Source organism: Centrocercus urophasianus, unplaced genomic scaffold (genome assembly GCF_019232065.1).
Source record: "Centrocercus urophasianus isolate 14NV4802_14NV808 unplaced genomic scaffold, USGS_Curo_1.0 seq_5, whole genome shotgun sequence".
Taxonomy (NCBI): Eukaryota; Metazoa; Chordata; class Aves; order Galliformes; family Phasianidae; genus Centrocercus; species Centrocercus urophasianus.
The window spans coordinates 3207153-3225660 of NW_024885088.1; the positions used below are offsets into that span (position 1 = coordinate 3207153).

General features: G+C 37.3%; 1 protein-coding gene across 2 annotated transcripts in view; it reads right to left on the reverse strand.

The window, feature by feature from the left end:
- Nucleotides 1-18508, reverse strand: part of ITPR2 (inositol 1,4,5-trisphosphate receptor type 2) — a 265378-nt gene that overhangs the window by 138505 nt on the left and 108365 nt on the right. For both annotated transcript variants that reach the window (XM_042835042.1, XM_042835041.1), the window contains 7 exons: nt 15775-15948; nt 11905-11994; nt 11640-11765; nt 10284-10406; nt 8566-8766; nt 3466-3717; nt 1777-1902 (listed from right to left, as the gene is read on the reverse strand). In XM_042835042.1, the coding sequence (XP_042690976.1) occupies nt 1777-1902; nt 3466-3717; nt 8566-8766; nt 10284-10406; nt 11640-11765; nt 11905-11994; nt 15775-15948 (1092 nt within the window). The remainder of the gene's footprint in view (nt 1-1776; nt 1903-3465; nt 3718-8565; nt 8767-10283; nt 10407-11639; nt 11766-11904; nt 11995-15774; nt 15949-18508) is intronic.

The window sequence follows — 18508 nt, forward strand, 5'->3', positions numbered from 1 at the left end:
AAAGGATTTAAAGCAAGCGAAAATACTTCTTGGTGAAAACCAGCAAGGTTAAAAACCGGAATTGTGCTCCAAGAAGGTTCCTGATCTTAATTTGCAAACGAAGTGGGTATGTCCAGAAGGGCTTTTCAGTTAAGCAACAAGGCAAACAGCAAGAAAACTGAACTTGTAGAGGTCTCTTTACTGCTGAAAACAGCTACCACCAAAAAAGAACACAAATATTCCTATGTTAGCCTGTGCCCAGAAAAGGGCAAAAATAAAAACATTTATAAGTTTTCTGTTTCACAGAAAAATGAACAGGCCCCTGTGCCTATCACACAGCACAAGTCTCAGCACTCATTCTTCCTTTGGCCATAAATCATTGTGACTATGAGTATGGTATTTTCTCCCAGTAGGTTTCAAAGAAATGATTTTGTGGCACACTATTACTCTGGTTTAAATGTTTGCTGCAGGACTGAATTGAGATTCTTTTTCCTTTTCTTCTCTAATTTCAACAAAATGAAAGATGCAAGGAGTGAGAACTTGATGGATTATGAAATGCAATGGACCACGGACAGGGAAAGGATAGACATGCACTATGAGAACATGCTCCATAACACTTTCAAATTACTGGCTGGCAGTCAAATATTGGCCACCAGCACAAAAAAATAAACACCTGTGTTTCTACTTCCTAAGAAAGAGCAACTCCTTTAACAGACATCAATATCAGGCTCTTACAAGAAATACTACCCACTAGAAAAAGGATAGGTATTGCAAGCTGTACTCATTATTTCACACTAAATTCTCCTCCTGGTTCCACTATGGCATGCTATTTTTCCGGAAGTAATAAGCTTTCCAGTTATATTTCTTCCAAAATATCAGGAGAGGAAAGCTTAATATCACTTATGTCACTTATGAACTTGAAACTTGATGCAACTCTATCTGGTGACCACTGATGGAACCCATGGCAACAGCATGGAGCTGTAACAGGGAAAGGTCAGGTTGGCTATCAGGAGAAGACTCTTCACCAGAGGGCGCTGGGCACTGGAAAAGGCTCTCCAGGGCAGTGGTCAGAGCACCCAGCTGGCAGAGTTCAAGAACTGTCTGGACAATGCCCTCAGACATACGGTCTGATTTTTGTGTAGTCATGTGTGGAGCCTGGAGTTGGACTTTGGAAATTCTACAATGCTGTGATTCTAGGGAATTGAATGCCTACACTACCAACTATGTCCCATCACCTTGAAGCTGATCATTTATACACTAATTAGTATTCTGAAAAAGTAGAGCTCTACACCTGCCTTTTGCAGCAGTGAGAATGTAGTGACAGCAGAATAAAAGACCAAGAAAAAAGAAAAGGGCCAAGGTTAAATTAAAGAAGAAACAGGAGACAAAGAATTTCTTTATCCTTGATTCTCTCTATACTAAGAAAGTAAACCTAGGAGATTACAGATGTGGCTGTTTGTTTTAATTACCACCATAATCACAAGTAATGCACACTCCCAGTAGAAGGACAAAATGTTTTCAACCCTGTTTCTTGTGTATCAAACCCACACATCCAATTTGTTTTTCTGGAAGTAAAGAGAAAGGGACATGTGCCCAAGGTGCCCTTCTAGACAAAGAAGACCATTAGCAATTAGCAGGTTAAATGATGACAGATAAAATAAAATAGAAACGATGATCTGTTAAAAATATATTTATATTCAACTTTGAAAAAGCAGTGGATAAAATAAAGGAAATTCACTCAAAGTTCAGTTGTCATCCCTGACTATACTGCAACATATGATACCTCATGAAACTTACCCTTGCCATATCAACAAGAAAGTTCTCAAATAACTTCCAAATGTGGTTACTGGCATAGATTTCTTTCATTTCCACCTCAGTGTCCACGTAACAGTGGTTAACAAAATTAACATAGGCAATTTTCACCTGCAGGATGAGCAAATACAGAAACAATATGAAACAGAACAACACAAGCCATTAACATACCTATTTTCTGTAAGAATACTGAATGAATAAGATCATCCTTCCAATTCTAAGAAATGCCAATAACAGTAATACTGTATGTTTGTTTCTAAAGATTTAAGAGATAAGCGTGACAACAAATACACTAATGTACTTACTGAAAGACCACGTTAAGAAAAATAGAGATGTTCTCCAAAACTCTAATACCAATTCCCCCTCAAAGCAATAATAATATTAGTAATTTAACAGTTAATAACTGATACTAAAATGACATTCAGAATACAATGGTCTGGCTCAAAAATCAGGAACTGCCAAAATGGAAGACACCCATGTATTAATCAGCTGATCCTTGCGGGCTGATGCCTTGTGACAGGACTGACAAATACCAAAAAAGGTCTTTAACAGAGATGAGACCGCAATCCCTATTTTCTGACAATCCTATGCAGTGCTAATATTCAGAGTAGGTACAACTCAGACCTAAATGAAAGAGAAAGCTTTTGCAGCGCTGTCATTACTGCCACAGCAGTGCAGGACTTCACTCCTCTCCTGTACTAAAAGCCTGTGCCAGCACATCATAAAAATGGATATCCAGTGACTGAAATGTACGTATTAAATACAGACTTTGACATGGTCAAAGGAGAAGAGATGGTCGCAGTTTAAAGAGGTCAGGAGAAAACTCTTAGATGTAAGACTTTTAGGTTTCATTTGTTTGGGTTTTTTTAATTAGCAGCTGTTAACGTCAACGTTAGGAGGAACCATTTGAGCAAACATTCTACTTTGTAAGAAAAGAATCAGTTGATCACAAGGTGACTTTCTTATGGGACAGAGGAATTATATACTTCAGCAAGGCCTAGCTGCACTGATACGAAACCCATGCCTTCAACAGCCTACAGAAATCCTTCTGACCAATATGCAGGGCCGGAACAAGGTCCTGCATAGACTGTAAGAAGACTTATTTTGATCACATCAAATTTGGTGCAAGCATTACCATTCTCATCAGCATGAAATATTACAGTTCTACTGAGCCATTACTGGTACTATCTGCAGAATTAGGCCTGTATATGAAGCGAAAAAGGGTATTTGCCAGACTGGAACTGAATTTAATAAAACAAGACTTCACCCAAAACTCCCAGTGACTTCAACATGGATAGAATGTTACTCTAGAATATCCAACAGTTCAAAGCAGAGGAAAAATACTAGCCTGACAAATCACTTAGCTTACTCTTTGCCACTAACAGCCAGAAGTTTAGCAGAGGACTAAATTCTAACAGTAGCTGGACAAACCCAGAAAAACAACAACAAAAAATTCTCCTGATCCAGAAATGACTAACAGCAGGCAGCAAAAGGGATAGTTTTCTACTTAAAAAAATATTAACAATCCTTTCTCATTTATTTACCTCCACAAGTGACACCTGCTCCAAGCCTCTTTTCTGTGTAAATACTCAACTTTTCAGGATATTAGAAACAGCAAAACATTTCTGTGTTTCTAAAAATTGTAATTCTGCTCCATCATTCAGTGAGTCTTACCTCAGGTATGCAGTCATCATGGGTCACCACTCTCACTATATCGTCCAGTGGCAGGAGTGAATTGCACTTGATCTCTGTATATACATTCTTTCCTTCTGTACAAGCTGCTAGCAATTCCACTAGAGTGATGTGATACGCTAAGGGTCCACTCTCGTCTGCTCGATCTCGCTCTGAACACATCATTTGGAGTAGAACTGGAAATGATGCTCTATCGTTGTAGAATATCAGCACATCTTCACCCCCATTTATCAGCTGAAAAAGGTACCACAACACTTTAAGAACCCTGCACTGCAATCATTTTCTTAATTACTTTGCTCTACCTTTAAGTGCACAATTCTCTAGCTAGGGAGCCCCTCCCCCACAAAATAAAAAATTAGTCTGATGCTTACAAAATGCACATGTCAAAACAATGGCCAAGGCAAACTGCTCTTATCTGTAAGTGTAAATCTGGAATAAATCACCAAGGAATGAGCTCATGCAAAGTGAACTCGAAGTTTAATCTCTATGTAGCTCTCTGTTTACCTAAGACATTAGGCTTTCCTTGTTATTCCCACCATCTCAGTGTCTGTTTGAAGTTAGTTAATTAGTCTTATATCCTATTGTAAGGCCAGGATGCATTATTATCCCTATTCTACAGATAGGTACTTGAGGTACAAAGATATTACAGAAAAAGCCTGTGGCTCACCCAGAATTTAGCTAAACTCTTCTGCACCCCTGCTCAGCATCTGAAACAAAGAACAACTCTTCCTAACCCTGGGAAATCTGGCAGATGAGTCTCGACACCGTCACTGACATTCCAGCACTTCCACTTATCAGCGAACTGGTGTATGTGAAAAATATTTGAATTTACTACAGGTACATTGCTCATCTCAGGAGTATCCAGAGCAGAGAGATGCTGGCAGCTACATCTCAGTAGATCTCATGGAAAAGTTTTGTTCTGATATGGTTTTGAACATATCACCCAAACAAATACGTAGAATATGCCTACTGCCAGTGCTACTCTGTGAGCTTGGACAAGACAGCAGACCTGTCTTCTCTTCATCACTTTCCTTTCAAGCATAGTTCAATCTTAATGGAAGTGAAAATAAGTTCCCATAAACCTTTTTAGTGCAGAATACAAATTGGAAGCACAACAGCCACATGTATTTTGTGAACAAGGCATATGACATTGTCTGCATGTGACATGAAATCATAGCTTACTGAATTGAAGGGTAGAAGTAAAGACTGGTGGAGCTGTAAAGAAATAGGAAAGTAGCACGAGAAGGAATGAAAGCTAGTCTCCCAGAGGAGCCGAAAAGTAACAGAATTCAGAAAAAAATTCATTACATTTTTCCAGTGTTTCAAATTGTGATTTCTTCTCTGCTTGATTATTTTTACTTTGATAATTGTGTAGATTGAATTGTGAATTCAGTCACTACTTCTTTTCCTATTTCTCCTTTTTATCCTTTGGTTTTTAAAATGTTTCCAATCAGACTTTTCAAAATAGATATTTTCTGGACACTGAACAGAGGAAACATTTAAAAGGACAAATGCTTGGAAGGGAAGAATGAGACAATATGGCAATTCAGAAGTCATACATTTCACTACTCTCAATGACAAAGAGGACAATAGGGAAAATATGAGTATTCAAAATGTTGGAAAGTTGACATTTTTAATGCTGATATCTGGAATACTACGCCCTTAAGACACTTCAAATACAAAATTCTTAAGAAAATCCACACCTAGCCCTCTGAGAAGGTATGTACTGTGTAATTTCCCACTAGGTTGACCACTACATTCCCATAATTATTTTCCTCTTATGAATGTTTTGCAAAGATGAATGACAAGATTCTTTTTTCCAATCTTACATCAAATCCACATACATCTGTTCCAGTGCTGCTGATAAAAGGGCAAGTCAAAAGGATCCCTTGTCCTATTATGTACCTATCACTGATGAATGAGGAAGAAATACCACGAGGTATTTGACTGTGAAAAGTGATTCTGTATGTCATGTTCGCCACATACTGACCGTGACGAACCACAAATCAAATCAGATAATATTGCATAAGCACGGGAAGAGCTAAGGGGACGAAGTAAATGCAAGGCAAGAAGATATTAGTGTATTTCCCCAATTTATCCATTTTTAATGGTGACTTGCAAAGGAAACCCACTGACCTGTACAGAGAATATGATTTCACTAATAACAGAAAAGGAAGAGAAGTATCTGGTATTAACCAGGTGAAGCTGTTACTGAGTTCAGTGAACTCAATGATGGTGGGCAAAAACAAACAAACAAAACAAATCAAAGCAGTAAAAACACATTTTCTTCCACTAAAGTATATTTTAAAGGAGTTAAGAATTCTATTAAAGTATAATCAATGGTGGACAGCATCAAAGGAGTTGCTGATGCTCTGCAATGTATCATTCTGAAACACTACAGATAATAAAAAATTCTGCTACCACATTGATTTGCTTCAAAAGTAAACTCTGCTTTCTCTTTTGTAATAATCTTTGCACCGGCAGGCAGCTTTTTGTTCCAGGAACCTTGAGGCATGCTTGTAACGATAAAAAGTGCCCTAATGGACATCTCAGGTAGGTAAAGTTCAGTAGCACTCTGGGGACATAGGGACAGGTGAATGAGCCAGACTGGGACTTAAGTCCCATAAGTGTATCTTACGTTGAAAAGTACTCTTTCCAATGATCTGTGTGCATGTGCTAAAACATGTAAATATGATTAGTTTATCCCTTACTCCCACTAAACAGGAATAAGATATAATTCTCAGGGGTAAAAGAAAACACAGGAGTAGTTGCAGGCATGTTGCATATTCACTCTATCTTGTCTTATAGTAAATTGTTTACACACCCCATCTGGAGGCACAGAAAAGTTACATTGCTTGTTTAAGGTCACAAAGTATGTCTCAACTGTTTGCTTACAAATAGTCCTGGATTCATCTCAGTTTCAACCACTAGGCTACACTGTTTATTACACTGCAATGCCATTCACGCACCATTCCAATTTCACTATTGGTATTCTTTTCTAACAAATCACAATTGTTAAACTGTAATTCCCTGCTTTTTTTTTTTTTTTTTTTTTTTAAGCAAGTCATCACTGCATACACCTTTACAGGCTGGGGGCTGATCTTCTGAAATGGAGCTCTGCAGAGAAGGATCTGGTTGTTGTGGTGGACGACAGGTTGGCCATGAGCCAGCAGTGTACCCTTGTGGCCAAGAAGGCCAATGGGATCCAGGGTTTCACTAAAAATAGTCAAGGGAGGTGATCCTCCCCCTCTACTCTGCCCTGGTCAGGCCACATCTGAAAAACTTTGTAAAGGTCTGGGATCCTTGGTTCAAAAAAGGAAGGGATATCCTGGAGAGAGTCTAGTGGAAGGACATAAAGATTATTAGGAGGTTGGAGCACCTCCCTCCCGAGGAAAGGCTAAGAGACCTAGGACAGTTCAGGATAAAGAAGAAAAGATGGAGGGGTCGGATCTCATCACTGTTTACAGACATTAAAGTTGGAGAAGCCAAATGGATGGGGTCAAGCTCTTTTCTGTGCTGTGCAGCAACAGAACAAGGAATAAATGACAAAAACTACAACACAGGAAGTCCTATACAAACATGAGGAAGAACTTGTTTACTGTGAGGGTGACAGAGCTCTGGAACAGGCTGCCCAGAAAGGTTGTGTAGTCTCCTATATTTAGAACCTGCCTGGACGTTTTCCTGTGTAAACTACTGTAGGGAACCTGCTTTAGCTGGGGCTTGGACTCGATCTCCAGAAGTGCCTTCCAACCCCTACCGTTCTGTGATTCTATGATTTCACTCTCTTCAGTAAAAATAACAGTGTTTCCCATACCAAATCCTTTCAAAAACATGATTTAAATGTCATACCCAAGTTCATTTCATTGTTCATCATGCGGTCAATTTGAAAATGCAGTATAACAATTTATGTTTCTGATCTTACATATCGGTAACAAAATGCATTTAATTGAAGAAAGTCTCAAAACTGTGTTTGATCAGAAAGTAAAAATCCATAGGAAGCTAAGGTGAATGGGGAAATATCGAAAAGCATTAGGGCACAAGAACAATTTGAATTATGGAAATCAAAGGCTTGTAATTGAGATTACATTTTAAAACACTTCAGTCAAATTGAAAAGGTTGAGGTAGATTTCATTAAAGGTTATCCATGTAAGCCAAAGCTTTATTTTCTCAATTAGAAGTTTTTCTTCTTTGTTGCTATGGAATTAAATTTGTTCAGGTTTTAGTTCTGTTCGTACCACAACTAAAGCTTCTTTCTGTTTTCTTTCTGAAGATGCACTTTGAAAACACAAATGAACTTTGAAAGAAAAGAAAAATGTTTGTTACTGTGATCTTATCTGGGCTTTTGACCATATTCTATTTTACCCACTAACTCACTGAGCCTTTAAAATAATTACAGTTAAATGCATGAGTGTCTGCAAGTCAAAGATCTCATTTATCATGCACACTATACATGTAATTCTATTTGCAGAGAAGTCAATTAAGTATTTTGTTAATAACATAATTGGCATTAAGATACGTCCACAAACTACTCTGTGGAATTTACCAGGTCAAACTCTACGTTTATCTATTTAGAGTAGCTCTACAAACTCTAGCAGAAATGCTCCAGAATTACAGCATTGTAAACAAAAGCAGAAGGTAGGAGGAAGGGTCTTCACATGGTTACATAGTTAAAAAAGTGGTCTACAACACTACGTAGATAAATCCATTGGAATAAGAGCATACTATAGGGCAAAACCATACCAGAATATGCAAGACAGATTTGTACATGGGATCCTAACGTACACCAGAGGAAAATAAAGGTTTATGTTACTCAGATTTATGTTACATCTTTTACATACAGACATATTGTTATCAATATGATAACGCCCATGTTTTCTTTCTAGTAACTACACAGATGACCCTATAAAATTAGACTAAATTCCCTGAAAGACTGAATTGCTAAAATATTACTTATGGTACTATTTAAAATTCTAAAGCTACAATGCCATTGTATCCCACTGGTAATAAGAGTGGAGAAAGCAATCTCAGAACGCTAGTGTGTTAAAAACGTGTGAACAACCAGCATGCAAAGTATTAACCTACCTCTGTCATTACCATGTCCTGGCATTTTTTCACATATTTGCCATCTGCTTTTACAATGGTCTGCAGGAAACGCAGGTATTCCACATGACGGCCGTGGGTCTCAATGCAGTGTACAAAGTGCTGTACCACTCTTTCACTAATTTCATTACAAAGAAGGTAATTATTCATGAAGATATGCCGCATGGTTTCAGCTTCCAGAAGCTAAGAAATAAAAACAGCAGATTTATTTTGAGATTGAAAGATTCACAAGACTGTAGGCTAGAGAAAGGCACAGCAGTAAATGATGACTGGAAGAATCCAGTGCCCACCAGCCCAGAGATAAACAAGTAACCTTAAGGTTACTTCAATTTCTGGATTTTACGATGGCATTTCTCTACCTTTTCCTAGGACTACAAAATGGTCCTAAAGTAGACATTAACAAAATGTATGCTCATGTGGAAGGTGAAGACACACTCGTAACGCACTATGCACTGCCAGAGCACTCCATAGGGACTTTGGTATTCAAGACAATTGAGACCACATTGATACTATTCATCATTAAACTTGGCATAGAGATCCTCCAGAAAGTTGCTTACCTACTTCTGGCATCCTCTATGGTTGATAGAAGAAGGCATTTCTAGCACATGAATCAATGCACATCTAGCCTGATCCCTCTCTGATAGCATATCTCTTTCCACATTAATTACAGAGGGACCTTAAGGTTATTTTTCTATCAGTGAATAGAATTCTTTAATAAAAGCAGATCGCTATTAAGAAAGAGATACTGCTAAGAACCCAGTAGCCAGACTGTATACATTCTGGAAGCTTTTCCTTCAAACTTCTCCTCCAAAGTCAAGTGTGCTCCTGGAGCACACTTTTATGTTTGGCATCATTTGAAAGGACGATTGTGCCAGAATATGAACAAAAGCACAGTAACTGAGCTGACTGGAAGATCAGCTTCAAAAGAAAAAATGTGTTAGAGAAAATAGGCTCCATACTTGGTACTCGAACTTACTACGAATGTTGGATAGGACGAAATCTGAGATCCAGTGACCCCATGGAAAAGCCTGCACCCTTCACTAACTCCATAAATAAATAAATAAGTAAATAAACAAATAAACACTTCCTTCAGTAATGTGGAGAGGTCAGAGGTTAACTGTACTAATATTCACACTCTTTCTAAAAAAAACATATTATGCTCAGTTGTTCTGCCACTGAAAGAAGTGTCATTTTATACATCTTAGTTGTAAACACAGACATATATAATGAGTTGGACTCTGAAAAAGAGGTCTAATGCAAAGACAGTGATTAATAAAGGGAAAAAAAATTATATTAGTTGAATCAAATGGAATTACCATTGACAAAAACATGTCAGGTTTTGTTACCATACAAGCCTCATGAAAGCATAATCACAGCATTTTCTTCCCTGACTTACAGTCCAGATGCAAGTGAGTTAGGAAGAATGAGTTTTAACTCATCCTCACAAATTATCATAGTCAAGCTACACAAGATGCGATGATGCAAACCATGTTAATAGATACTACCAGTAAATCCCATAGGTAACACTGTTTTATACTTTAAAAACAGCAACATTAAAAGCAATGACTTAAAGAGCAATAATAAAGGAGAAAAGATAGGAAAGAAAAGAGGAAGCAGAGAAGGCATAATTTAATAAAATTATTTACTTAGCACTGTCATTTTTCACTGATTCTATATTTTATTTAAAATGACATGCTTACCCCCGGAGTTAGGAATAAATTGAGATTTTTATGGAGGAGAACTTGATTCTGAGGATTTCCTCGGCAGAAATTCTGAAGAAAAGTATGGGCTAGATTCATAACTTCATTCATCTTTTCATCGCTCTGGAGAAAGAATTGAAGAATGCTTCAGCTGGACATACCTAAACACACATTACATATCTGCACTATATGAATTCAAGATGGAACAAACCTGAGCCTGTATAGGGTAGGAATTCTCCCTCTGGAAAAAGCAACTTATCCAGTTTCCTTTAGAGTCCATTAACACTGTACCTTACTGTGAAGCTACTTGACCATAGGGAGACACAGGTAATAGCACAAACACTAAAGTTTCTAATTCTTTCCATCCACTTTTCTTAGCCTCTGGTCTCATGGCTTAGTCTGCAGTTACTGTTCTTTTACAAATTTCTGGAGGAACTGTGGGGTTTCTTTTTGTTGCTGTAATAATTGCAAGACGTTAAAGATACTGAACTTAAAGCATGGTTTCCTAGTGCAGGTTTATCATTTCCTAATTTAAAAAAAAAGTGGTAAATGGCTTGATATTCAAAAGCACTCACTAGTCTGTAATGATTCCAACTTCTGAAAAGCTTTGGCTGTTACACAGTTATTCATAAAATATGCACACATGTCTGTGTCAATCACATTAGTGATCCAACAAATAACCTACACAAATATATACTTCTAAACTCATTCAGATTTTATATTTCTCTCATATAATACTCAAACTACAACGTAATGAACCAGCTACATGAACAAGCACTAATTATTATATTGAATCCAGTGTCTCTATCATAATATTTATGTATGTCAGTCAGGAAAACGCAGCGCAGAGGTTTTATCTCCTTTCAGTGCTTCATGTAAGATCTTAAAAGATACTCTATTTAAAAGCTCATCTAAATCATTCACTTATATGCTCACAGCCACTAAATCAATACAAATCACATTATTTTATGGAAAACCTACGAGTGGACCCAGGTTAGAGGCTGGCCATCACAGAAACATTGAAATGATTTCGGAAAGCTTGTTTGTCCATCATATGTGTCTACAATAGCATTCCTATCAGGACCCAACAGAGGAATTTAAACACTTTGCCAAGAGCTCCCCTGAATCATCATTCATGATTGTACAGTGTGTCTGCAATTCTAAGGTTTACACATTTTAGGAATGGGATGACAGCACAGTCATTAGTATCAACAGAGAGAAATCCATCATTATTTTATGTTTATACCACAGTTCACAGAATTTAGCATGAAGAATTTTTCAAATTGATTCATGGATCTTTTGAGACCTTCCTTTTATTGAGTTCATGCCCTTTACCATCAATATTATCAGACTAACCTTCTCATAGGGTATTTGCAGAAGATCCAAGACTACCAAGTGGGCACCCATATTCTTCAGCAATCGCTGCTGCTGATTTCGACACTTTTTGTTTTGAACACAAAGTTTGCTGAGTCGAACCAAAATCTGTAAACAAATAAACAAATATGTAGGCAAAAAGGAAATAAAACATTATATAAAAACATAAATAGAATATTTTAAAATAATCACTAAATCACTTTATCGCACATGTATTTCAAGCGAGTTTCTTGACAGATGCACCAACCTCTTTAACAATGTTGTAGTTATTGCTTTTATTGCTGTCTATCTGGGGTTTTTTGGTTCCATCCTGTATTGGACTCAAAATATTTGGCTCCTGTAACAAAGAACATATAACAAGAATAGATCTACTGCATCTTCCTCAATATTAACTAATTATGCAAGGCAACAAGTGGAGAAACAGCATTGTAGCACTTCATGGGGAACAGACTTCACGTACGCATTAAAGAAGACAACCCTTAAGTAACCACCCATATGTTACTGTCCAGCGATTTAAAAGATTCACATTCATACCCTTCACTCATTTCAAATTTCCAACATCATTTGAGACAATTATTCTATGTCCTCATGCTTCTGATCCTCCTAAAAGAGAGCATACCCTCAAAACATTGACCAGATACAGGGAAGAATCAACTAGGAACTCAGGTACTATTAGAACAAGAACCTTACCAGTAGCACATTTCCAAGTTTCATTTTGTCTTTAAATTTTCCTAGTGTCTTAGGAAATAGAATTGGGCTAAAACATATGTGCACACCAATCAGAATGTTTATGGTACCTGAAAACTTTCTTAGCCGATTGTGAAGATTAGAAGTTCTATAAATTCCATCTGGCCTTAATTTCCAGCAGGGCGAGAACAGCTAGCTGAACCATTTGGCCATGAAAGCTGTTTATAACAGTGTCAGCACTGCTGTTCAAGCATGGTCATGTTGATCTATGCGACAACAGTGGATTTTTATTTGTTTAGGTTTGTTAGTATGCATGCTGCCTTCTCTCTGCCTGTTTGAATCAATACTTCGGAAGATATTTCAGGCTCTTTGCTATAATTAACCACTCTCTCCTGTTCTGGGACTGGGGGTTAACCAAGATTAATCTACCTGTTCCTTTTAGCAGACTTCTTCCTCAATCGAAGTAGTTTTATAATCCATGTGAACTATACATCTTATCTGGAAATGCTGATCAGCATTAAACTGCAGAATCTATCCCTATCTCCTAACAAAATAAAAACCTGTTTATTGAACCCATAAGAGTATTCCACAGATGTAGTTATCAAGAGCTAATCACACCACTGGGATACCACAGACACTCAGCTGCATATCTTGCCTTGTTATGCCCCATGATAGACATTCTCTGTCACGCTTTTCCATAAGGGATGGGAAGTCATAGAGCTTGCACTGAGAAAGGTTCTCCCTGAATATTTCTCCCCACTTTTAGGATATGGAATTTAAACATTTCCACAACAAAAGCAAACTACCAAAGACCAGAATAGGAGAGCAAGGAAATACTAAGCACTTGAGAGTGCTGTAAGTTTATATCACTTGGAACCTGAAGTTGTGAAGTTGAGAAATTCTGTAAGTTCCACTGCAGTGTATTCCACTTTCACCTGTAAGTCCTTTTACTGAGACTGTATACTTCTCCTTCTCAGAGTTGTGTTTCTGCTACATCATCAAAGCATCCTCAAGTGAGAGGACAACAAAAACACACTTTTCATAGTCCACACTAGTCCACAGTCCACCTTAACTAGAGACAACCAAGCAGGGTCTTTATTTGCTTTTCCTAAGTAAGGCTCCATTACATGAGATTAATTTCAGCATTCCTAATACTATGTGATACCTAAATTATGTCTGACTTAACTCCAAACACTCTCCTATACTTCTGAACTCCACTTCCTATCAAGACAATCCTGCATAACTGTAGGGTTTATTGTTCTGTTGCAGAGAACTCTGAATACTTTGCTTAGAAGAACAGGGCCACTCTCAAAACTTGTTTTTGGAGTCATGTGATTGCACATAAAACAAACAAACAAACAAACCAAACACCTCCAGCCCAAAGTTATTAAAAAAAAGAGGCTGAAAAAATGATCCAAAAATACTTGGAAGACCAAGGGTAATGAAATACATATGATTTTTTTAAAAACACAGCGGTCTTGCAATATCAAGACAGAATTGTGGGCTTAAGATACTGTTGTGCAATGTAATTTAAGCCTTCATGCACACTTCAGTGTAGTTTGTGAGAAATTAAGCACAAGCTAATGGAGCTTATTCCTGAGGACCTACAAGTTAATCCACCTCAGTACTGTATATTGAGGACTCATTAAAAACAGGGGATTTCACAAGGATATTCCTCTGCTTGAAGCTAGTCACCTGCTTCATACATTGTATATTATGACCAGCACCCTACCTCTTAAGTCTCACATAAGATATCAAAGAGAGAATTCACTATGTAAACTAGTTTTGCAAGGTAAAAACATTTCATGATTTTTCATTAAAGAATAATTTATCAAGGAAAGAATAAAGGACAAAATTCTGAGCTACTGCATATTGGTACAGCTCTCATGGAATTATAATCAGATAAGCTAACCAGTTATGCAGACTATACATTACCGTTCTGATACAATATCCTCACAGGCCTGTCAGAGATAATACTGTATACCTACTGAAGCAGTGCTAATCCATACAGACCCACTGATGCCTCATGGGAAAAACTGAAAACAGTTCACTTAGGGATGCTTCTGTCTAAAGCACATTGCTTTGAATCCTCCTTCCTTGAGTTTCCTTAACATTAGAGCTATCTTTACGAACAAAAGGATCTTATTACACTTCAAAAACATATTACTGCTTAAAAGAAACAAAAAATCAAAACACACTGTAATACCCTGCTGCAATTCTGTGTCCTGTCTTCCCATTCCATTTTCCATTCATTAAATATATAAAGGACCATTTTCTTTCCTACTAGAACTAATCTTGAAGAAAGAAAGTAGGAAATCACACCCACTTAAGTTCATAAAGTCTTTATTCTTCCCCAGTTCTGACACAATTAAATTCAGTTACCTTCTATCAGAGAAGGACTAGGACCTACACTGTGACAAGAAATCAGGATTATACCTTGGAAGATTGAATTTCTCCTCCTCTTAAGCCACAAAAAATCTACTTTCCCATCTGACAAGCCAAGTGTCTTCTAGATACCTGTAACTATTCACTGTTTTCTCAATGGCTTCCTAACTCTTCCAAAATACACCAGCTTCCCAATCCTGTATAATCTACACTTGGTTTTCTACATTTTTGCCAGGATAAGAATCTACTAAGGAAGAAAATAAGGAAAGTGATGTGTTAGAAAGTCACTTACACTGATGAAAGTTATGGAGCAAAAATAAATGTTGGGGGAAAAGCCTGCTCTGTCTACTATTATGCCACAAACCTCAACCAGAACAAATCTTGTAAAACTTCAAATTTTCTTACAAACTCACTGTGCATTGGACAATTATTTAAGGACTTCAGCTTTCAAAGAAACACAAAAATTAAAATAAGCAAACAAACAAAGAAAATCAGGTATTCATGGCTCCAGTATCAAATCCAAGAGTCTCTCAAAACACAAAGTTCACCAAGATCTGGAAAATCAAAGGTTAAAAAAAAAAAGGAATTGTTCCCTTTAGAAGTCTAGATTTTCTTAAGTCAATCTTCTGCTTGGTTGACTGTAGGCTTGCTAAGGGTGTTTAAAAACGTGCACTCAATTGTGCTCCTCTCTCTTAGCTTCAAGAACAGATATTGCCTGCAAGTCAACACAACTCCCAAGATGTGATTCCTACATGGCTTCCATTATGTCCTAAGTTATGGCTTGCTTGCTGGGCAGAAAGGAAGGCAACTCTGTGAAGTAAGAATGAAGTTACTGAAAAGAGCAGAAGTGAACACACTGATAATGTGATACAATAGACTGATTCTAAAAAGTTTTATCTTCTATTCTGTCTAATCTTAAAGCCCAGATAGAATATTGGTCACTCTCGCTTCACTATTTTGATTTACCAGATCATTAGTTTGCAGTTGCTCATCAAACTATATGTTCATATTGAAACAATTCCAGCAGCAAAGGAATTAAACTCACCTCTATTGGCTCTTCTCCCCCTTTGGTTTGATTATCGCCCCCTTCTCCACTCTCATAATTACTGCTTTTTTCAACCCACAGCTCCGATTTTTCTACAGTCAGACGCAGTTGATCAAGATCAGCCTTGATTTGCTTGTAGTTATCAACATCTTGATTAGATACCAGCAACTGAACCTATAAATACAGTAAATCGTAAGGCTATTACAGCACTACCACTTAATCTGGGAAACTCGCTCAACAGTTTCCATTCTAGGACCCTGATTTCAGATGTTTTTTGTAACCTTCCCTATGAAATTAAAATATCGCATATGTGGTGTTTTTAGCATCCATTCAGTAAAAACCTATAGCAGAGCTATGGTTGCCCAAAGCAGGATAGCTATAATATTCATAATATTATATTAGCGATATATTATATAATATTATATATTATTATATTATATCATTATATTAATAATTCATAATATAATATTCATAATTCATAATAATGGATCATTTTCCATCCTTCCTTAACACACTGCAAAATTTTTTCAGTGCAAGTACATAATTCACAAGGCCTTGAGCTCTCAAGAGAGTAAGCTCCGGAGTAAGCTCCGATGCCATGACGATGATCTTCATGATATTGAAACAATATAATTTGAAATAGCTTAATCTATCAACATAGTTCTAAGAAAAAGAAAACAAAGGAGAAAAATAGTGGTATGTCAAGGAATCAGGAGATCCAAAGAAATGTCAGAATGGCCAGCAACTTAATGATCATCAACATAACCAGTGAGAAATACTGGATCTTTAACACCATTAGTCCAGTTAAAAAAAAACAAACTTGTTTGAATAGCTCATGAACCGTTCAGGCTTAGATATTCCCACTTTCTGAGCAGCCGCATCTCACTAAGATTAATCGCACTTTAGTTTTCTTGTACTGCTTAAATCGTCTGTTCCTGCTTTTCACTGTTATTTCTAGTTCTTTATTTACCATGATCTACACATTTCCTTTCTTTGTAATACTCTTTGCTCTCCCAAGATTGTTAATGAAGATGATATACCAAAAAATACAATAATCTTCACAATAAACCAATAGGCAACATTAAAAAATGTTATTTATTTAAAGGAATACAATCACATGGCAGATAGGAAAACTGATAGGAACACTGAAAACAAAAAATCACTCTTTGCAGGCAAACATTCACCTTGTAATACAAAACATACCTTGTAATACAAAATTTTCATCTTCTTCTCACTGCTTAGTAAAACCTTGTTATTTAGCAGAATTTACGAATGTTGCTCACCCACAGATATTCATATTCCAGGTTCTCTATATCTTTTTTGTGTATTTGCCAATTAGCCTTTTCCTTCCTTTATGAAAACATGGTAAGCTACTCAAATCCTTGCTAACCTGGTAATAGGAGCTGTTTATGCACCTAATCTGCAAGGCCTAACATTAAAATCCTGGTAGGAGGCTGTTATGCTACAACGCAAAAAACATTAAACAAAAGCTTTCCAGGTCTTTATCAATCATCTGTTTCCAAACAAGAGAAGCCTCCACATCTTACATAACAGTGAGACAATATGCTAGTAAACTCCTGAAATAAACATCAGATGGTCTTAACAACATATGTTATAGGGTTACGTAAGAGATATGTCTCTGTTATCTAGCCACATGACATCAGATTTCCCAACACTAATCCCCTGACACATGGACCATGCACATGCAATGCTGCCAAGACAAAAGAGTAAAAGCTGAAGACAGATTTGGCCCCATTACTGGCTTTCTGTTGTTTGGGCATATCTGTATCACGCAGCGGATGCAAAGAGTCCGTGCAAGGACACCTGAATTACAGCTAGAACTGAAAACACGGCATTTACAGTAGTACTGCTTTACATCCAGTTTAGGTAATCCTGAAGACAGGAAAGTCTTATTGCTGACACACGGACAGTGCTTGCAGAACATAAGCTACAAGCTCTGTCTCTGACGGATCACTACATCAAGTCTCACTGTGAGATATCTGTGTCCCAGCTGTCACCATGGACATAGATTTTCCAGTTACAGATACACAACTAGAATATGCACTAGCACACTGTGTTCACCTCTAGTAAAAAAAAAAAAAAAAAAGTCTCTCTGCTGACTTGGGACCCTTAAGAAAAGTCCCTTAAGCACTGTCAAACCATGAAGGATGCACCAAAAGTAATGCCTCCTATTCTATTATGCTGGCCCATGACATCAGAAACAGATGTTGGTGTGACGGCAGTAGAGGTTGAACCTTCCCACCGATACTCCATTACGTTTTGTTGCCACGTGACAGATAGCAGCAGACAAATCTGACAAAATGGTGTCTGAGATAGAAGTGAGTACGAAGGAAAGGTGCATCACTGAATTCCACCATACAGAAAATATGACACCCACTGGCATTCATCAGCATTTGCTGAATGTTTATGGAGACCAAACAGTGTATGTGAGCACAGCAAGGTAGTGGGTGGTATATTTTAGCAATGGTGAGAACAACTTGAAAGACAAGCCATGTTCCAGATGGCAATGCAGCTAGTGCAGGTTTTTATGAATGGCATGCTGGCTATTGTTTCTCACTGGCAAAAATGCATAACTAATGGTGGTGACTATGTATTGAAAAACAGACTTTTTTTAGCTGAGACTGTTCTGTCAAGTAGTGTTGTATTTTCCATAGAAACAAATAGGAGATATTATTTTCAGAGCAACCTAGGTACAAACAGCAGGTTAAAAAAA